This window comes from Agelaius phoeniceus, chromosome 2 (genome assembly GCF_051311805.1).
Source record: "Agelaius phoeniceus isolate bAgePho1 chromosome 2, bAgePho1.hap1, whole genome shotgun sequence".
NCBI classification, from domain to species: Eukaryota; Metazoa; Chordata; class Aves; order Passeriformes; family Icteridae; genus Agelaius; species Agelaius phoeniceus.
In genome coordinates, this window is record NC_135266.1 from 19918902 (window position 1) to 19941992 (window position 23091).

Below are 23091 nucleotides of genomic sequence, written 5' to 3' on the forward strand. Positions count from 1 at the left end.
TCAATACTTCACAGACATTAGATTTTATCTTTATGCGGGCCACCAAGAAGGATTGGTGATTTTTAGATACTTTGTTTGCAGGGCAGCTGCTCTGCAGAGCTGGAAATGGCAGTTCCTTCATCACATGGTTTGAGTAAACCAGGCTCAAGAAGGAGCACAACCCCATTTCCAGTTATATAAATAGTTTTGCTCATTAAGGAAACTCAGAGAATACTGGCACAAGGGATATGTGGGCTAAAGAAACTTACTTTTGAAGAAAGATTGCAAGGACTACAAATGTACAGCATATTTTTGGGAGGACTAACAGAACACTGCTCTTTGGCTGCAGCTTCTCAACAGTCAGTGACAGTACTCAGCTGGGGTTATTCAGCTCTCTCTGCAGATAGATAAGAGAGCTTGTTTGCCTTGGAAATCTTGTCTGGTGTGATGCCTAATGTGCAGCACACCAGCTGCTCTTGGCACCTCTCAGCCCTGGGCAGCAGTGTGGAAAGAGGCTGGAAATGGAGGTGAGGAGCTGCGTAATTTGAGGATTTGATGTCGGATCTGAGGCACTGAAAATGCTGAGGCCTCTGCATTGATTTCCCTGGGCTTTTCATAAGGCTCCAGAATTATGGACAGCTGATGTCTGAGTTTGATGCTGTGAGGAATGAGGCTGATGGCCAAGATGTCAACCCAAGAGGGACTGTGAGTTTCTGAGCTGGGGCTCTCATACCCTGGCTGGTGGGCAGCTCTTGAGCCTGCTGATTTAGATGTGGATGAAGCATCTGGGTAGATATCTGGAGGGAGGGGGGAAATCCAGGAAGCTGCACTACATAATCTGCCTTGCCATTGCTGTGAACTCCAGCCCATGGCTCTGTGTGCAATCTGATGAAGCACTGGGTTGTGCCAGCCAACAAACAAATTGTCTCTCTGAAGAATGACTTGGTGAAAAGCCACACAGGGCAGAGCTGCCATCAGAATAATTGGTGATTCACTGTTTGTTGCTCACAAATTCCTACACTCTCTGCCCATGCACTATAGATGACAGCATTCTGTATGGGGACTGTGAACATGACAGACATTATTTATGAAGCAGTGCCTTTATCAAGGATATATATTTTTTCCTTAGCAGACTGTGTAAAATGCTCAGTCTCTGTGTTACTGTTGTCAAATTATGTTATAAATTTATCTGGCCTGCCTGAGTAAGTTTTCAAAGGTGTTTTAAAAAGCTCTGTGCAAGAAGGTCAGGCAGAAGCTGCTGAGAGCTCCTTGCTGTGTTCTAAGGTGCCATGGCAGCTGTGTCCAGCACTCTTGGCTACTCCTGATAGAGGGAGAGTTGGGGCAGTTGCAGATGGTTCTGAGTTTCCACATCCCCAGGCTGAAGGATTTTTGGGAGGAGATCTGCCCCTTCCTCACAGCTCCTTGCACTAGCTTAGCACATCTCTGGAGTAAGAAGCAGGGAACCCAGTCACAACCTGTCTGTGTGACTGAGCTTTTCCCTGGGCCAACCTCTCAGCTTGCTTCAAAGCAGAGAAAGGAAAACACAATTTTTCCTCTTTAAGATTCATGACGTCTGGCAGCAAAAGGTGTCCTGGGAGTCACAGCTGCTCCAGCCAGGCTCACTCTCAGCTGCTCAGTACACAGCTGCAGGTCAACAACATTATTCTTAATTTATTTTATGATGCAGCATATCTGGATCTGTGTCCTTAATTCAAGCCTGAATATCTGATCAAATACTAAAGAACACTGAAGACAAAAGAGAGCTCAGTTAATGGATAAGGAAACCGAATAATCTTGTATGTCATGGGATAGAGGTAAGTGTGATGAAGAACACGGTCTGAATGTGGTGTTCATGGTGACATCAGGTTTTATGTTTTTGGGCTTTAGATGGGCTTGAAGAGAAGTGAACATCTTTGATTCAGTGGGGGTAAAGAGCAGGCACTTACCAGGCTCTGGAAATCCATCACCAAACTGAGAGCCTTCAAATACTGTTTGTTTTCAGACCAGTTTCCTGACCATGCCTGTTTTCATAAAGACTGAGAGTAATGAAACTATGGAATGAGAAGTGACATTAACGTTTGGAAACCAAACTCTGTAATTAGGCTGATTTGTATTTTAGTGGCTTTGTCAGGTGGTTTGCTTTGGATTCTGTGGTGACATGTTTATCCTTTTTTTGTATGCTCTGTGCATGAAGGGCACGTAACCCAGGCAGTTGTCAGAAAAATATGATGAAGATAAAGGGGTTTTGAAAGCTGATGGCACAACAGCTGCCACTGCATAGGTTCATTTTGGCAAATAACAGTTTCTGTATGCATCAGGTTTTATGGCCATGGCTGTGTTATTGTTGCATTTTTAAATTTGAGTTAACTGCATATGAGAAAGTAGAGATCCAGAGCTGTTCATCATCTGGCTCAGTCTGTGAGGAGCTTGTAACTCTAGCAATTGTTTCTGTTTTTCATAACAGTGGGAACTTTATGGCTATTTTTCCCCTCTTCTGTCCAAAGTAAACGTGCTGTTTTAAAACAAAGAAAGAAGTGGTGGAATGTCTGTTCAAATTTGGGGTCCTTCAGGTTGGAGGGGCAGTACAGAAAATACACCTTTTTCCTGAAAATTGATGTTGCAGCAGTTTTTATTTGTGTGGATCCGTTTTGCATTTCTTACTTTAGAAGTCGCATCTTTAACAAGCCTGCAAGTTAACAAACAATGGTGAGCTTTAAGGTGCTTTTTAGTGATCTTTCCAGGTACATACAAAGATCCATCAGTCTGACCTATAGCTATATATCCATTCAGAGCTGTTTGAATAGTTCCAGTATAGTTGAAGTGGTTTCTTAAAAAATATTTAAACCCTGTTTGGTAATGAACTTAATGGCAAATCAGCAGCGTCATGTGTGCAAACAGTAAATTTTTTCTAAGAAATGCCAGAATAGTGCTTTTCATTAAGCTAATGTAATGTCCTGTGCTTTGCAAAAAGAGATCACATTGTGCTTCATTGCATAGAAAGAAGAGGAAAAGTAATTGTATGGATGAAAAGTATTCATAATACTAAGGAGTGCAAAGCCACCTCTTTGGTACTCACAGTATTTTTCCTTGTAATAGAGTTTGTGTATTTTCTGAACCTTTTCCATAGAGAATCATCTTTGCAGGGTCTTCAGGAAAGAGACAGAATCAGCAAAACAGCTGCTGGTATGGGTGGAATTTGATATCCCAGATCTTACAAAAACCCCAACAAATAAAGGAAGAAACGCAGTCCGAATAAACTGGAGTAGATTGGCAGAGCACTGTAACTCACTCTCTGGTACAGACTTGTCCTGGGCTGCATGACATCAGTGTGTAGCACAGGGTAATGTTTGCACTTGTGAACATAGTGGGAGAGGGGTAAAACTGAAGTGTAGAGTGATTATGTAGCAAAAGAAGTGAAAACTCCTGTTCTCTAAAAGCTAATTTTTTACTTGTTGCATGTCTGAAATGCACTTGTCCCTACCTTCCAGAACTCCTGTGTTGCTTACACTGCAGCACTGCTGTCTGGTGAAATAAACCCATGACTCCAAGAAAACTTCCTTAAAGAAGAAAATGGCTCCTACAACCTTTTTTCAGCATTTATCTCAGCCAGTTTATGAAAAAGAGAATGGGCATGAGGAAGCACACATGGTCACAGTACTGAGTTGGTGGGTGGTCACTGTTAGAGGTGTCCAAGTCAGCTCTCAGAGGAGCCATTCATGTAATGAGTTTGCAGATGGCTCTGGAAATCTCTGCTGAGGTTCAGCATAGTAGGGATGGAGATGTTGGAGCAGACAGTGGCCTCCTGAGTAGGGCAGTTGTCTGGGATGGGGTAAACCTGGATCCATGGGCCGTGCCTGGCAACATGAGGTTCAATAGGACCATGTGCTGGGTCCTGCACTTTGGCCATAATGACCCCAGGCATCTCTCCAGTCTGGGAAAGATGTGTGCCAGTGGAAAAGGACCTGAGGTTGCTGGGTGACAGTGGCTGAACAGGAGCCAGCAGTGCCCAGGGGCCAAGAAGACCGATGGCATCCTGGCCTGTACCAGAAATAGTGTGTCCAGTAGGTCAAGGGAAGGGATTCTTCCCCTGTCCTGGGCACTGGTGAGGTCACACTCCATATCCTGTGTCCAGTTCTGGACCCCTCTCCAAAGACACTGAGATGCTGGAGTGTGTCCAGAGGAGAGCAGTGGAGCTGACGAAGGACAGCACAGGTCCTTTCAGGGGTGGTTGAGGGAGGTGGGATTGTTTAGCCTGGAGAAAAAAGGTGGTCAGGGGGATCTTACTGCTCTCTGCAACCAGCAGTAGGAGAGAACAGACCCTCAAGCTGCACCTTGGCAGGTTCAGGTTGGACATTCTGAGTAATTTCTTCACTGAAAGCGTTGTTAAGCATTGAAGTGTGCTGCCCAGGCAGGTGGTGGAGTCGCCGTCCCTGGAGTTATTAAAGAAATGACAACGTGGCACACGGTGCTCGGGGTTTAGTTTGCATGGTGCTGTCCAGTCAAAGGTTGGACATGATGATCTTGGAGGTAGTTTCCAACTTAATGCTTCTGTGATTGTGTGAAAGCCTGGTTCAGGCTCTTGCTCCAGGTCAGGTCACTACTTCCCAGACTTCTTCCCAAGTCCTTTGTATTTTAGCTGTGTAACTGAGAGCTGTCACTTTACTTTGCAAATGTCAATATTTAGAGATGTCTTGCATTTTGTATCTATCAAGTAAATAACACACAGCCCCACTCTCCCCCTCAAAAGAAGAAAATACCGTCCTAGAATTGTTTTTCAGCCAGATCTGGTATTCAGGTAGTCAGATGACTGTTTTCCTGTGTGCAACAGACCTCGTTTTTCTTTCTGTCAGTTGTACAAGTTTATAGAAAAGACTGGTATGAACCACTTGAAACAGTAAGAGTAGAGTTTTGTATTGAATTAAAGACTATGCTGTTAGTCAGATCTCTGTTCTTGGAGCTATAGAATTATTTGATTTTAACTTTCATTATGAGATTGTGACAGTATCCTTGTCAGATCATGTAATCTGCATGAGTCTTAAAAGCTCAAAATCCAGGAAGTAAACTAGAGTACTCAAATACATATTTTTAGCTTTGTGTACAATACTTTGGCAGATACGATTTTTGCAGGCTTGGAAATTACAATGTGTACTCTTTCACATGCATTCTCTCTTTTAAATAGTAGGTAATTTCCTTTCTTCTAAAATGTTGCAATTTTTTCTTTTATATGGACAAATAGATGCCACTCTTTTATATAATACAAATAGATGCCACTCCTAACTGTTCAAGGCATTGGCTATGATCACATTGATACCTCTAATTGTGTGCAGAAATGTTTAATTTTGTGCTGTGCAAGCAGAGATCCTTGTTGTTTCACTGGGATATTTTGTACTACAGGATCATATATCCAAATAGGACACATAATTGTATTTTTTTCATTCAGATTGTTTAAATACAGTTCACATATAGTTTCAGCCTTACTATTTTGTTTGCTTAACATTAATCTCGTTAGGCTTAGGAGAAGGAGCACTATTTCAATAATCAGGATCTCACATGAAGCTTTACATTTAGTAAGCACATGGCTTTTCTAGATGGCACTCATGGAATGAATGGATTACTGTAACCTGCAGTATTGAGCAAGAGTTGTCCTCAGGACAGTCTTCCTTTTCCATAACCTGTGGCACAGGAAAGCTCAAAGAGTAGATGCCAGTCTTCAGTGTATCATGGCTGTAGCTCTTCATTCACCTTCACAGGCAGCTGAACACTGAGGGCTGTTGGGATCACATCTGTGTTGGTCATAGGAACTGGTGTGGAGTCTGTTTAAGTAAGCTTTGCAACTAAAAATAATATTTGTGCAGCTATTGTATTGGATTTTGGTTCAGCTGCCATTAGGTTGCAGAGTTCTTGTTATTCCAAATGAAGCAGGAGTTTAACACTTGGAAAAGTGTTTAACACTTGGAAAAACCTAGCACCAGCCTCTCAAAATGTACAGTAAACGAACCAATAGAAAGGAAAATAATTATCTTAATGAAACGAGGCTATCCCACATCTTTTGTGTTGAGATTGATGAAACTTCTGTAGCTCACTGCTGTGCTCCCAGATGGTTTAACTACTGCAGTTTTTCAGCTTGTTACTTCATGCAGTCATAGTTGTGACAGCACTGCTTGTACCCTTAACCTGCAGCAAAATTCACAGTATTGCAGTATGGCTTAATTCTCTATTACACATGAAAACACTCAAAAAGCTGCTAATGTGAAGACCATCAAAGTTTCAGCTGTAATTCTGAAGTTGGATTTGGGCTTTTTAAGGTGTTTTGTCTCTATTTTGAAACCTCCAAAAAGGTATTTGGCCATGTCTAGTTTAATTGTGTGTATGAAATTGTGTATAAGAAATCCAAAAAAACTGACCATATATTTTGATGCATTTTAGGGGAGCTTTCTGACTTTGGGAGGTTGGTTTTTGGATCAGTTGAAAAAGTTCAGTATAGAGTCCATATGTTAGGGATGAATATTTTGCTGGGCAATATCTTTGTACATCGTTCAGGTTTATTAATGTCAGAAAAGGAATTAAATACATCTCCATTACACATCAGGGTTTTGTAAGAGAATGCCTTTTAAATACTCTAAACATGATATAGTATCCTGAGGCATTTAGAAAACTTGGAAAGGTTGATCTGGAAATATTTTCCCCTTTATTTCAACAGTTTTAATACTCCTGTGAAAGCATGCTCATTGTTCTGCTCTCTGTTTATCCTTAGACCAAAGTTAGTTTTTACTCTGATAAATGGAAATCACCACTGTAATTAATAGTCTGACATGGATATCTTTACCTGGACACGAGTTCATGCCTTCTTGCTAGATGAAGTATTTCTGTTGTGGGTGTGAATTCTGTCTCCCCTGAGTGGAATGCCAGCTTCCCAGTGTTCCCACAGGGGTTGCCTTGCAGTACTGATCCTGAATACATGGGTTTCCAGCCTTGGGAATGAGACAGGATTTGAAGAAGTGTCTGTCTTTGGCAATGCAGTGGTTACATTAATTGCCATTAAGTAGTTTTGGTATCTCAACCAGTGTTTTGTAAAATGTGATCTTTCCAACAAAACTACACTTAAATACAATGTAGTGTGAGATAAGGCAACTTTAGTGCAAGGCTCCAAGCTACCACAGAATCATCTGGACTGCACTGACTCTCTTCCTAGAGGAGACATTATATTAATAATTTTGCCACTGACGTCAAGGGGAACAGGATGTCACCCTAGATAACAACTCTAGTGAAGTCAGTCTTTCTTAATGAAGATTAATTGTTGAGGCCCCATACTTTGTACATCCATGTTTAGATCTCTTCCTCTGATTGCTTTAATGTCACACAGCAAGTTTTGTGCTTCTTTGTATAGTGTTGAGGTGGCATTTCATTCATCTGAAGGAATTCTTTTGCAGTAGTAGCAGACACTTGGGAGCATCTGTGCTCTGAGAGCATCTTGGGTTGCAGTTGTTAGCAATGCCTGCTGGAAACCAGGGTGCTGCCTGTCATGCACTGAGCTGTGGGTGCTATGGAAGAGCATCTGAAATGAGGGCGACAGAGTGAGTCAGGTCATAGCACATTTGTACCATCTACTGCTTTTTAACTTTTCCTTCATTTGCAGGTATGAAATCTGGGATAGCATTAATAATAGTTTCCATGCAGTTCTTAACTGCATGTAATGCTTAAAAGACTACTTAAATGAGTTTTTCCCCTTCTCCTTCATTTTCATCCTGTCCAGGAACAGTATTTTGTATGTTGATTCAATAGGACAGAGTATGTAGCTGTACTGAAGTGACTGACTTTTACTTTAGCAGCACCAGGGAAATGAAGAGGGATTACCTGTGCCAGTAGCCAAATTGTGAGAGTTTATGCCTGAGGAGTCTGGAAATAATTGTATAGAGAGTTGAAATAAATGACATGGGGAAACAAAAGGTTGTAAAATGGCAGTGATATACAGTTTCATGAAGCTTAAAGAAGTAATTAAACAAACAGAATTAAGACACTCTAATACTATATTATTTGCAAATTGCCAAATTATTTGCAATATAATCTTTTTGTGCAAAACCACTGAGTTCTTTTATAGTGGACACCCATCTAAATACAAGCACATAGCTAAAAGTTGCTAGGATAGAAAAAAGTAGACGTAATTGGTTTTGATCTTAGTGGTTTCAAATGACTTTGAGCAAAAGACTAACGAAAAGTAGACAGCTAATCTGATAATGGTGTTCACCTAAATCAGTACAGACCAAAGTCATTAACAATAGCAATAAGGCATAAGACAAAAATTGCACTCTCCATCTTGCATTAAATTCTTTTTTATAAAACTGTGGCGTGTGAGGGTTCTTATTTCCTAACCTTTTTCCATCCACATAACTCACTAAGGCTTGAAACTCCACGGAAATCAAGGCTGCTCACTGCCTATAGATTTGCATTTACATTCAGCATTCTTTGCCGTTGTCAACCAGTTTCTGTATTGTACCAAAGACAGAAGAGCGAGTCTTTTCTAAAAGACATCTGCAAGATTTTCTGTTGGAGGCTCGGGAGAAAGGTCAGGCACACAAGAATAGCTTAGACATGCTTAAGAGTAATTTAAGTGCATGGTGTTACTTAAGTCAGGATGTACCACTTAATGTTTATTTTGGAGTTACCAAACATCCAACCTATTAGAAAAATGCTTGAAGAATATCAGAAAAGCTGCAGTCTGCGTCTTATTAAAAATGTGCTCATGATTGTGCTTATGACTGTGGACAAGAAGTACAGGGAAAATGGACAGATTCAGATTCTTCAGAGGCAAAGGTGCAGTTTTCCAGCAATCTTCTTTGCTGAGTCATCTGCTCTGGTATTTTAGGTAGTTACCTGGTAAGTGAACTTCTCAGTTGAGTGGAGGAAAGATGTTAGATGTTAATGGGGATGCCAGAGAGAAAATGCAGCTGAAGTTGTGGATTTGAGAGGAAAAATATGTGACTGGTTGGTGGAAAAAAAAAACAGAGAAGGCTTTTAGTCTAGGTTATGGTTTCATAAAATTCTTTGATGAAGGCAGCTGTGCAGTTAGCAGTTTGTGTCCTGTCAGGCTGATCACTTTATCCCAGAACAGTATTTCTGTTGCACTCTTCTGTTTCTGTGTTGCCTTTTTTCCTTCTTGGTGATGGAATCATTTGCAGAGCATATTCAGACTTACAGTCCTATAATCTAAATAATAGAAAGCAAGCTGTGTACTATGTCTGCACACATATAAGCATGAACTTCAAAAACAAACATGTCATTCTGACTTGTTGCTTAAAGGTCTTCTGCTCCTTTTAAGCTTCCAGCTAGGTCAGGCTGATGTTGAATTAGGCTGGTGAAGTGTTTCTTCTCATATGGAGAGAGAAACAGAAAATATTCTTCATGTCTGTGCTGCCCTCATCCTCCTTTGGTTGCCCCACAGAGTGCTGAATAGCTTTAGGCAGATGTAATTACATGAGCACCCATTCTTCAAGGGAGCTTGACTTTTCTGGACCTCTCCCAAGCCTGGATGATTTTGCAATATTTAGAGGCTGTTTGTATAACTGTGCAGTGTTTTGGGAGGAAGATGAGACCTGTAATTTACCTTGTGTTTTGTAAAGCATCGGAGTATTTGAATAGATTAAATTCTCAAATACTGTGTTTTGACTCCTAGAAGACGGTGATATATAAGTGATATATATTTGCAAAATGAAACAGAATTTTCCAAGGAAATGTTTCTTGAACTGTTAAAGATTAGGAGATTTCATTGGCCCTACCTACCACATGATTTTCCAAAAATATTTTAGTTTATTAGTCATGTGTTCCATTAGCATAATAAAAACCTATGTTAATGTGACCTAGCAGAGATTTTATCAAACCCATCAAGTGTTGAAAAGGAATGTCTTCTTTAGTGCACAGCAATTGGGCAGAGTGATTGCAAACTCTTTAATCTGAGCAACCAGGCATTGCAAAGTGCAAATGTTGCAAATAACTGTTTTTAGCTAGACAGTGAGCACCAAGAACATATGGGGGCCTTGCAAACTGGCAGAATAACAAACTGGTTTTTTTTTTTCATTTATTGTAATTGATTTTTCATTTCATTATAAATTATTTTTCATAATTCTATTTCATTCCTGAAAAAGAGGAATAATTCATGTATTCATGCAGAATTTAGTTAGGAACTTTTGCCTAATTTGGGTTAATTCTTAGCAGTCTCATGCTGCACTTGGTTTTTGTGGTCTACAGGAAACAGGACATGTATTCTGTTTCCTTAAAGTTTTCTTAGGGGTGTCATTTTTGCTTCCCATTCCTGTTTTAATATTCAGGGTTAGGATTTCAGATTTTTTATGGTAGACATACCAGTGATATTTTTGTTTATAAAAATGCTCATGAGGGAGAAGTAACTTAAGATAAAATACCCTAAACTCCATCATAAAAACCTGTATTTCTCTGTCTGTAGCATTTTGACTGTAGAATACTTTATATTTTATATGTTCATGAAGATTGAATGGCATACTTCTGTGCTTGTAAAGTTTCTTTTGCATTATCAGGGTTGGAAAGGAATTAGTTTTGTTGTATACATTGTCTGGTTTTGGATGATGTTTTTGATCACTTTTATCTATAAATGACAACAGCTTTCTAAAAAATGTAAATGTTTACTTGCAGTTTTTCAAATAAGGTTTATGTGACTCTTGCTGGTTTGGTTTTGCTTGACTTAAGCTACACAGCTTGGCTTGTAACACTGTGCAAACCTTTAGTCTGAGATTACTAAATCTTGTTAGTCAACAGTAAGGCACCAGAAGAGCAAGAACAGGTGAAGAGAAAAAAAAATGAAGTAAGAAATTGCAGTAGTTAAATACTGGGGTAACACAGAAGTTTTCCATATGTAGCCCACATGCATATAAATATTATAAAGACATTGATCATAGTACATGCATTAAGATATAGAGGTCCAGTTGTTGACATTGAGGTAGTGCCTTTATCTATTATGATTGCTTAATGACTTAAAAAAGCTACTCTGGCAAAAAAAGAAAAAAATTCCTTGCTGAACTCAAACATATTTTGTGAATCACAAGAAAGAGTGTTAACTGTGTAATTCCTTTAATCTGTGTTGCTAAATGGTGCTGCACATTTGTTAATGGTTTTTGTCTCATGCTTCTATGTGGATACACTCATAGTCATAGATGTGCATATGTGCTTAAATGCAAATGTATGTACAGGTTGTACGTGTCTATATAAATATACATGCACATATATGGGCAAAATATATGGAAACGTGCAAAAATATGTTTGCATAATGCTAAGTAAAGTCTAATTTTACTGATTTTTCTATTAAGGAGCTTCTACCAATAATTTTTGAAGTCCTTTGACTGCAGATGGATGTGTAGAACTAATGAATCATAAGTTTACAGTGAAAAAAATTAGTATGCAGTGAAGGTAAAGATGTTGAAATTTAAACTGAAAATGAGAGTGAAGTCTTTTAATTGTAAGTCTGCCATGCTGTGATAATAGGCAGGTTGTTGGGTTTCTTACCGCCCAGCTGATGTGCATCAGAGTTTTTTCATTATCAGCAGCTGCATCAGGTTATACTTAGTGACAAGACTGATGTTTATTTTTTAACATGGTTAGAATGAAAAACAAATTCTTTCTCTCCCTGTACTAGTCTGTGCTCTTTGAGATGAATTTGGGAAGTTTTACTTTAAGTTAATTGTCAGGCTTTAAGGTTGTGTTTGTGCTTGCTCTTCTGTTTGAGTGATGATTACTTCTCTGGCCCAAGCTGAATACTGGGAGTATTTTGGAATAGTTTTCTTGTGTAGGTTCTCACAGGTGGGATATACAACAGCTAAAGCTTTCAGTTTGCTTTCCAAGCATAATTGGTACCTTCCAGAGATGTAGCATATCTCATGCTGTTTTCCTCTATAAATGTTAACAAATAGGTTGTTATTGCAGCTGTTCAAAAACATGGAATGTCTTGTCCTTTAGTCGTTCATATTCTAAACACAGCCTCGTCATAAGGAGGAGATGAGATGTGTTGGAAAAGGGGCTCTGCCAGTGCATTCTCCAAGTCTGCTGGAGTAGGATGAGCAAGATGTGGGAGAGAAGATGGATATTGTCCATGGAGATCTGCTGCTCTGACTGATGGTGCAGGAAGATAATTAAGTAACATCAAGTGCTGTACAGAGAAAGTAAACTGGGAAAAGCAGGCAAGGGTGCTTTTTTCCCCCCCTTCCCTGCTTTGTGCTTTTTGTTATTGGAATCCTAATGTTTTTCAACAATACTTGATTAAATGGCTTCAGACAGAACTGACTTCTTGTTTTGCATGTCTGTATCCCTTTTAAGGAATGCTGCTCTAGGGAAAATAAAGATATTTGAAAAGTTAGAGATGTTCGAGAGAATGGCCTTTTGGTGAGAAGAACCTATGTTGTTTTTTCTAGCAGTAAAAGAGATGGTTCTGTTTATTAAACTGTGCATACCATATGATGCTTCATATTTTTCCATTTGATTTCCTGTAGGGTGATTTCACTTGGAACAGCATGTCAGGGCGCAGCGTTCGGCTGAAGTCAGTTCCCGTGCAGAGCCTCTCGGAGCTGGAGCGTGCTCGGCTGCAGGAAGTGGCTTTTTATCAGTTGCAGCAGGACTGTGACCTGGGCTGTCAGATTACTATCCCCAAAGGTAAGGGCTTGATAAGCTGTCTCTATTTAGATTGGTAAGCCACTGATTTCATATCACAGCAGTAAACACTGGGGTTTTTTTATTCCACAGATACTGTCTTCCATTTCAGTTTTGCTTAACCACAGTCATTATGTAAAAATGATGAGTAAAGTTGTTTGTCTGCTGTGTCCAATTTGGGCCACCTAGGGGTGGGATCATCTGATCAAGGGCACATGTCTATGGGGTAGGTAATCTAAATCAGACCTATTCATGCCAGGATGTCTTGATACTCAGTTGAGGGAAAAATGCATTTCTTATTTTTCCTGATATCCATAATTAAATGTCTGTGTAGGTAGATCTTACCATAGAAATGTTTTTTTTTCACTCTGTGTAACATTGTCTGTGAAGGAAGCCAACTGTCACTAGTTCAGATAGACAGTGAAGACATTTATGTCAAATAATGAGTCCTACCAAAGTTTTCCTAAAGACAGTGTTGCTTATTTCCTAAAAAAAAAGATAATTTTCACCATAAAACATCAAACTCCTAGGAAATAGGAGATGAAATGAAAAGAAGCTCAGCTATCAGAATCCTGATGTGCATGTGGTAGACCTGTTCTTAGGTTACCATGGAAAGGATCTAAACCTCACTAATGAGAAAGTTTCTGTTGTTTCCTATAGGCTGAAGATCCAAGCATAGCAGAGATAGCTGTTGTGCAATCATCTGCAAATCTGGCTTTCCTATGGTTTCTTTGCAGGTGTATACTTACATAAGGAATAACAAGGGATCACTGAATTCTCACCTTGACCAGAGGTGCTGTGTGGTAGCATATACACAGTGATGCCACAGAAGCAATTTTTTAATGAGTCTAAGTTAAGCAGAAAACAAGTTGTCTAGTCTGTGAAAGTAATGACATAGAAAACAAGTGTGAAAGAGACAGGCTTTTGTATTCATCAGCTTTTTAGTATCTGCAGAAAACTCCTGCCAAAACCAACAAAATCCAACTTCATGCATATAGCAAGGCATCAGTTTGTAGTGAGACGGATTTTATCAATTTCTTCAAGCCTCACCAGCTTCCCTGGTCCCTCAAAAACAAGTTTGATCAACAGGAAAACAATTTTATCAGATATTCCTAGGAAGAACTGGAACACTAAGAGCATTCCAATAATTTCTGACAGTCTGAACTGCCAATGGCTGCTCCCAAGAGAAATGAAAATGCACATATGGAGGTCCTGCATATGTGGATGGATGTGTGGTAATATCATCTGAGACAATTGAGTATACACATTGATAGAATGGCTTAGCTTGGAAGGGACCTTAAAGGTCACCTAGTCCAAACCCTGCAATAAGCAGAGACATCTTGAACGAGATGAGGTTGCTCAGGGTCCCATGCAACCTGGCCTTGAATGTTTTCAGGGATTGGGTATCTACCACCTATCTGGGCAATCTCATCACCTTCACCATAAAATATCTTTTTTACACCTACTCTAAATCTATTCTTTTTTGTTCTAAAACCATTACCCCTTTTCCTGTTGCAACAGACCCTACTAGAATGACTGTCCCCACCTTTCTTTTAATCTCCCTTTCATTACTAAAAGGCCACAGTAAGATTTCTCCAGAGTCTTCTTTCTCTGAGCTGAGCAACCCCAGCTCTGTTAGCCTGTCTTTGTAGCAGAGATGCTCCATCCCTCTGGTGATTTCTGTGGCCTTTCTCTAGACCTGCTCTAACAGGTCCATATCCTTCCTGTGCTGAGGACCCCAAAACTGTATGCAGCACTCCAGGTGGGGTCTCACCAGAGCAGAGCAGAGAGGCCCTGCTGGCCATGCTGCTTTGGATGTAGTGTAGGATGTGTTTGGTTTTCTGGGCTGCAAGGGCCCATCGCTGGCTCATGTCCAGCCTCTCATCCACCAGCAGCCCCAATTCCCTCTCAGCAGGGCTGCTCTGAATCCGTTCATCTCCAGCCTGTATGGATGCCAGGAGCTGTCCAGGTGCAGGACCTCATGGGGTTTCCCTGGGCCCAGTTCTCAAGCTTGTCCAGGTCCCTCTGGATGTGACCCATCCCTCAGGTGTGTCAACCACTCCACTCAGTTTGCTCTTGGTAGATTTTCTGAGGGTGTACTCAGTGTCACTGTCTGTGTCACTGACAGAGAGACCATGCTCTGGGGGTGCCAATGGGGACCCCTGAGGAACACCACTTGTCACCAGTCTCCACTGAGCTATGCTCAGAAACTCTGAGTTGGAAGAGTGAGTATTGCTTTTGTGTTCTGCTTGCTGTTTCCTGCTGGGACTGCCATGAAAGCCCAAATATTTGGGGAGTCTTTCAGGTTTGAATCACACACAAATCCTAATTTTATTTTCACAGCATATATATACATGGGTAAATATAAAACACGAAGTTTTAGATATATTGAGTCTGAAAAGTGTAATTGTAAAGGTAGAAACTAAATAAGAATATAAATGTTTGTTTAACATTTAAAAATAAAAGGCATTTCAGAAAGTCAGGAACTTCAGGCTACTGTTTCATTGCTACTGCTGGCCCCATCATTTCATGAATCTCTTGGCTCAGTTTGACTGAGAAATAAATTGGCTATTCAGTTCTGCTCTCCAGTTTGGATGTACCAGTGAGATTATTAATAAGAGGCAAATAATTGCACATCTGCATTCTTGCTTTGAATGACCAGATCATTAGATTTTCTGTGTCTTAAGGTATACATCACAAAAGAATAGCCAGTACAACTGAATTTTAAAATGTTGTAATACCATCTATTGAAGGAAGTGAAGGTAATAGCTAGAATTAAGGTACATTTTGTATTTAACTGTCCATCCTCTTTCAAAGCTTGGCACCAGTTTTGACAACAGAAATAAATCATATTTTGAAGTGGGTATATCTAATAATCACTCTGTCAATCCATCATGCTACATCTCTGATGGTACTTTGATAGGAGAATAAGAATCTACCATGTTCTGAAATTATTACAGATTGGTTTAGGCCCTTTGCAGAGACACTCTGAAGTCCATTTCATGTTCCTATAATTTTTAAATGTGTGGAATGAAAATTTATAACAAGAGTTTACAGGCAGCCATCCAGTTAATCATCACAGTCGAACATGGGAATTTCAAGTTTTATCCATGTGAAGCTGGCTTGGGCACTTTGGACACGCAAGAATGCAAATAAAATAAAATTCCATCACAGCCATCAGGTTAAAACCAGACTCAAGTTAAAAACAGATTGTTAAAACTGTGAGATGTAGAACTAGTACTGTCTGAGAGAGCTAGAGGCGCTCTGTAGGTCTGGAGGGTTCCAGAAAAATGAAAGATGTACTCTACAACTCTCTTCTACTTCAGAGAATGCCATATGAAAATATTCATGAGAGGAGGCAAGTGGAGCTATTTATGTATTAGAAAATTTAGAAATCTGTGCATAGAGTTTGACTTCTTTGTGTTTCTTTGGCTGCTTTTCAAAACTTGGTAGAGAATTACATTAGAACATGCATGTGCCTGCTGGGCATTTGCTTCCTACAGGCTTTTGAATGATTACATTCACTGGCATAGGTATGGTGAAAAGTAAAAATTCATTGTTTGTGGCTAACAAGTGTTTGTGCCAAACGTGCTTGCATGGAGGTTAAACCAGAGTACAGATGCCTCTGCCTTATCTTTACAACCACAGATGCTGTTACTGGTTGCTTCTTCATAATGCTTCAGCCCTGCCATGCTCAGACAGTCCCTTTGTCACAGCTCGTGCAGTTTACCTCTGCCAGGGCTCGTCTGGCTATTCCCACGCTTGTGTAGGAATGCATAGACTGTGATACCTCATATGTAATCCCTCTCCTTCACTGTATTGTAGCTATTACTGTTAATGAAGAACGTTACTAACATCTCCTAGTAAAACATCCTGTGGTCACAGAGATCACTTCCCACAGGAATTTCTTTAACCAGCATATCATTTAAAATATGCTGCAATTGCACTAAAGTGTATGAATGAATTCAAGTTGATCAAGAGGTACTAGTTTTACATATACCATGAGATGTTTCACATTTGTTTCTTGTTGTCTTGCTTTTCTGCCTTTTATCTTTCAAATTCTGTAATCAACTCCTATTTTGATCTCCCATGTCATTCCCTCATTTTCCGCCAGAAATTAGACCAAGAGTCATTTATCTTCTGTTGGTTAATGTGTTACGTTGCACAAGGATGTAATTTCCAGGCAAAGCATTATGCAGTTTCTTTACCAATACAATTACTATGTGAAAGATTTTTAATTTGCTGACATTCTGAATGTCACAACAGTACCATTCTGCTGATGCTTCTTTGCAATTCATGTTTACAATATAGCGTGTCTTTTCTCATTTCAGGGAAGTCAATCCTTTCTTTAGAATAGGAGAAAAAAATGGTGATGCAACTCACTTCAGGTTTGCTTACTTTTTGGTGACATTAAGATTTTGTGTATGTCCTTGCACACAATTAGTGAGAACAATGAACCTTTTACAGGTTTTCACAAGCAAATGCTAACTCAAGTTAGATGGCTTCTGCAGGGTAAAACTGGGATCAGAGCAGCAGAGGACCTCATTTTCTTCTGTTCAATGGCTCCAAGATATCTCTTGAGCTGAGAGGTTGTTGAATGAGGTTTGATTGGATCAGTTTCTTAAATATCTCATGTTTATAATGACCATCTTAACAGTCCTGTCCCACTTTACTGACCCTGTGTTTGGAAGCAGGGGTAGAAACTACTAGGAGTTGAGCAAATGGAAAATTAAGGCTTCAACCCCAATTCAGCTCCTAGAGCATCTGCCTGGGTTTTGAAGGTATGATGGGAACATGTTGGTGAAGGGGCTTGGAAGAGGATTTGAGACTTGGGGATCACATTCGGGTCTTCTCTTTATTCAAGAAGAGAAAATTACTTCTTATGTTCTTTCCAGTTCCTAACAGGATGTTGTCTTCTCAGCTTTGCAGTGGGGCTGGAGGATTTGTGGAGAGCAAGAATCAATGAGGAGAGCATTTTGGGGTTATATATGGTTCACTGGTGATTCTGCTTGTGCTGGGTTGACAGTTGGGCTGGATGATCTTGAATGTCTCTTCAAACCTTGATGATTCTTTGATTCTGTGATGTTTTGGGAGAGAGAGTAATTCTTAACTTCACTGTCAGATCTGGTTCTCAGGTCATTTCTTTAGTTGCAATGAAGATGTTGTAAGGGTAGGTTTAGAAGCCTAAATGCAGTCCCAGTTGTTTAAGGAGGGTAATTTTAAGGGAAGCTGCTGCTGCTTGAACCTGTGGTGGTGTATGGTTTTGTATGTGAGCTTTGTGACATGTTGACACCGTGCATCTGCTCACATGGAGTGAGCACTGGTCTCCTCCTGTATGACTTGTTTTAGTAAGGTGAGTGTGAAGATGCAGGGCTGGATAAGTGTGGGATTACAGACTGAGAGCTGAGGCTACCCTGTCTCTGAAATGAAGGAAAACATGGCTGGGCTTTCTGAATTTTTACCATTCATTTGTGTACTTTGCCCCCCCCCCCATTCCAGTTAAGCTCTGAATAGAAAAGGGAATTAAGAGTTACACAACACAATTCTGTGCTTCTTGTTTATTTTGGCAGGGCATGCTTCTTTCAATCTGTTTTTTGCTTACATTACTCACCATTATATTTCATTTTTCATTTTCCTTAACACTGAGAGTGACTATGATTTTTATCTGGGCTTGCATTTTTGTGAGGGCTCCAAACTGCTCTTTGTTTTTAATCACTGACCATGTTGCATACATTATAGCTGTTGTGGCAGTGGAAAACATCTGAGTAAACTGTAGCATATACATTGTGGAGTTACAGGCTCAGGGACTGGCTGCTTTTGAGCTGGTGTCAGGGGATCTTCTGAGTGTAGAGGCTTCTTACCACCCCTCTTAATGCCAGCCTCTGCTGATTCTTCTCATAGAAATACTGTCTCTGGCATGGGCTTATGAGTCCATGGCTTTTCTTTCAATGTAGTAGAGTTCATGAAGATTATATTTAAGACAAGTAAGGCTGAGATAAATTCTCCTCCTTTATGCTACATTAGTAAATCTTGGCTATGCTGTATCAGACACACTGGTCAGAGATAAAAACTGTTCAACTTGCTGATTTTTCAGACTGAAACTTCCCACCTGTGCACTCCAATTTAAATATTTCATGGAAAAATGTGTTTTTTCAGGGATTCCTTTTTTCATTCTAAGAAAACAAAACCAAATATCTCTCAGTCTGGGTAAAAAAAAAAATAAGAAGGAAATAAAATTGAATTAATGTTTTAAGCTAGGAGAAGTCCCAGCTGCTGCAGGGTAGAGGTTGTGAGACACAATCTTGAACTATGCTACACAGGCATTTATCAAAGTGAAGGTGACAGGAGTTTTTCCAGGCAGAGAGATAAGAAAACAAGAAAAAAACTTTTTCATATCTTTTTTCCTCCCAGTAAGGAAATTTGCAGAATTTTTTGTCAGGATTTTTTCTTTCAAATTCACTTTTTTGTCACTGTTGAGAAAATAACAAAATGGAAATACATCAAGCTTGCAAGAACATGATTTTTCTAACATTGTAACAGGGGAAATAATTTATTATCTTCAAAACTTAAGCAGGAGGGATGTTCCCTTTTTTAATTTTTGCTGTGAGGCAGTTTTTTTATAAAAGACTCTGCAGTGCTCAGCAAATTGATTTCCGAGATTTTCTTGTGTCACATAGCATGTTTTACATGTCTGTTTACATCAGGAAGACTTTATTCAACTTAGCTATTCTGTCAGAGTTAAGCTAATAGGTTTAAAAGCAAAAGGTTTTACTCATTAAAAAAATCACTACAAACAAAAAAACCCTAGTTTTTTTACTAAATAGTATTTTGTAAATAACTAGGAGCTTTGATTGATTGATAAGCAGCATGCATTTTCATTGTGCTGTATGAACACAGAACAGAGGTAGAAAATACTGTAGGCTTCACAGGAAAATCAATGGCACTGATAAATGTAAATATGACAAAATAAGTTTATAGCTTAGCACATTTAAAATAATTTCTGAGAATTTCTGTAATTTCTGAAACCTACCTGTTGTGTAGTATTTTGTGGAGAGAGAGGAAAGGAATGAGGACAGGGATGGACCCTGAAGGAATACTTAGCTGTGGGGCTCAGTGGGCAGGAGCACTGACAGACAGGAGTCTTTCAGTTCCCTTCATGGTGAAGGAAAGAGATCTTGCTTAAATTCCCAAGGTAAATAAGGAAATATTACAATCCATGTTTCCATATATTATGAAAAGTTCATATATCATATATTCATATATCATGATGGAACCATGACGAGGGTTTTTCATTACTAGGGCAGTTGCTTATTTAGATGCTGTCTGTTGTACATTTAGGGTACTGCTTTTGAAACATCAGATCCAGAGACATATATTTGATGTTATATATACACCACATATATTTGATGTTATGTCCCATAGAATTTAAAAATTACTTCTGAGACAAAAAAAAAAATTCTATCTAATGTAGCTTCTTTAAGACTACACTTGAAATAGCTACTGACTTGAAGTACATGTAAGTATATTTGGTATTTTGTCTGTATTAGTGTCAGATAGGAAAATCTCAGCTTTCATTTTAAAACATTGATCTTGACCATTGGCCATATTCAAAAGTTGAGACACGTGGTAGAGAGGATCAGTGTTGGGAAGCAAAATACACATTGAGAGGCTCTAAAACTGCTTTGCAAAATTAGGTGTATTTCAGTCTTTTTCCTTTGAGAGAACACTAGTGTAACAGAGACATTCCTGGATGTGTTCTGCCAAATCTGTCTTTAACACTTCATGTAGTACTTACCCTTTGATTCTGAATGCCCATCTAGGCTGTCCTGTTTTTTGCCAATAGTAAAATGTATATGTCTGGTGATTCGATAGTGACTTATGAATTTGTGCTTTGTTGTTGTTCAAAGCCAAAGAATAAATACCAGTAAATACATGCCAAGGAAAAAGCTTTTGAACCTTTATTAAGAGTACTGACATTGCAGCCTACCAGTTTCTATATTCTGCTTGCCTTTGGCAGAGCTTTGCCAGCATGGAACATCAGTATAACATGTATTCTTCCAGTATACTTCTGCAAAAATTTCAGTTGAAAATCAGACTTTATTTATATTATCTTGTGTGTGTTGCTCCTTTCAGAAGTGCATTAGGGAATATTCCTGATGATTTTTTTCTTGCCTTAGGTAATAAATTTTCTCTAGTTTTTCCACAGGCATGATTTAAGTGCAGTTGTGGTTGGTGCCAGAAACGTAATGTCTCTAGATACTAATTAGGAAAGATAAAGTGACTCCAGATAGATTTATTTTATCAGAGCTGTGGTACTATATATATCTTTGTATTAGGCTTTTACATTGAAAAGGCTGCCTTGAGATTTAATGGAGATGTAATCTCCTGCTGAAGGATTTGAAGAATAGATTAGACAGATGTCCATGTGACTCTATTTCTGTGCAGGAAGTCAACCCAAGTGTTCTCTGCAGAGCTCCTTGTGTCTTTTTTCTGTGTGGTTTACATTTTCAACACCTGTTTCTGTTATGATTGATGATGCAAAGGACAGGTAATTACTACAAAGAGACATTATTAGAAGTAAGATCCGTTGGTCATTTTTCAGAGGGATAACAGCTCAGTCATTTGAGCACCAAACTGTCCAGTGAGAGACCTGCTGCAACATGATTTCACTTCTACACACTGAGAGCTCCTTTCTCATTTCATTTCTCCATCACAGCTCTGAGCAGGACTACTGTGGACTAGTTTAATTAGTCCCAGAGAGAGTAAGTTAGGAAAGCTGTTTTATTTTCTGATGTGGCTTCTTCTTTAAAGTGAGAGTCCGAGGACAGGCTTACACAAAGGAGTCATAACAACAAGATGATGCTCAGAAGACAGTGGAGACCTGGGTGCCCTGAACCATCTCTGTGACACTGGCTGGTCTCCTAAATTCCAGAGGGTTAGAGGAATTTCCTCTTCCTTTGAAGAGCTCAACTCATGCTCACACTGAGAGCAATGCAGGGGGAAAGATTTGAGATGTGAAGAAGTTTGGTTGCTCCTTCACCTGCCAGTACAGGTGTGCAAGTGACTTTATTGATTACAGTAAATCCAAGGCCAGCTACATGCTGGTGATTGTGTCTGTTCTGGCCCATCCTGTAGTGTTTGGATTGCAGGTAACTCTCCTTATCAATTTCTGTAGTTCTGTAGTTGTTTTTACTTATTAGTGTAGATAATTTTTAACTTTTTTTTAACCTGTTTTAGTGTTGACAGTTTTTCTGAGTTATGAAAACACTCCAAGAAGGTAGCGTTGTTCAGTCTTTCTGAAAGCTTTCAAACCTCTGCCCATCATCACAGTTTCTGAGTGTCTTCCACTTAGAGGGGCAGCAACAAGGTCCCTGGTGCATCCCAGGCTATTTAAGTCAGGAATTTTCCTATTTTTGGAGATCAGGGAAACTCCTGTCACACTGTGGATACTGCTATAATGTGAAAAAGTGGTGTCTATATTTTGTCTTGCACCTGCTATTGATGTTACTCTTTCATGAATGCTGTCATCAGTGTCAGTGTAGCAAATATGCCCTGAAGCCTAGTAGCCTAGAAGGAGTGGTTCCCTCTAATTTCAGTGGGCCTAGAGACAAGTTTTACTTCCATTATTAACACAAGGCATGCACTCCATCAAAAGACCTGGACCACTTTCTGTGGCTGTTTTGTTAAGAGATTTGTTGGGGGATGGGAGGTGGGATTTTGGTATTATTTTGTTAGATTTCTGTGACTAGGGATTTCTTATGGCACAGGCAATCCTGTGCTGATGCATGTGCTGAAGCGAGCAGAGCTGTGTATGAGTTGAAAATCTGAGTGTGTTTATGCACAGGGAAGTCAGACCTGATGTTGTGTATCTGTTTTCCCTTCCCAGGAATCTGCCTGCTTTTTGCTGCTTTCCACTAACAGCCACATACAAAGGCATTTGACCTTTCCTTCATAATCCTCTAAAGGCTGCCAGGTAGTTTAGCATGGGTTTTTTGAGTTACTTCCATCATCCCATCTTTGTATGGCAGCAGCAGCCATTTTCCTCATTCTGGCATAGAAAAGTACTTAAGCAACTGTTTATTTTTAGGTCAAAATGAGTTTTTTCCAGGGGTCTAGCTAAAGATTTAACAAATCAGCTCCCAGACAATTATAATTTAGTGTTTGGATACTAAAACTCATTGAATATCTTGTTCCTCAGAGCTTGTGTAATACAGCCATCTTAAATGTATTTTTAGTTAAAAAGTATTTAAATGGCAAAAAAACTATATATGTTTTCATTACAGGAATGGCAAAATAACTGAACAGGGTTTTTCTCCCTGACTTCTCCAACACAGTTACTTCCAGTCAATAGTCCAAATGCAAGAAGATTGAAGAATACCTTCAACAAAAAAACCCCCCAAAAAATCAAATTAAAAGGAAAGATAGGAAACTTTATTCTTGGTTTTG

The 23091-nt window shown here is 39.4% G+C and overlaps 1 protein-coding gene across 5 annotated transcripts in view; it reads left to right on the top strand.

The window, feature by feature from the left end:
- ARHGAP6 (Rho GTPase activating protein 6) overlaps positions 1 to 23091 on the top strand; it is a 317190-nt gene that overhangs the window by 244673 nt on the left and 49426 nt on the right. For all 5 annotated transcript variants that reach the window (XM_054627666.2, XM_077173171.1, XM_077173159.1 and 2 more), the window contains one exon: positions 12489 to 12648. In XM_054627666.2, the coding sequence (XP_054483641.2) occupies positions 12489 to 12648 (160 nt within the window). The remainder of the gene's footprint in view (positions 1 to 12488; positions 12649 to 23091) is intronic.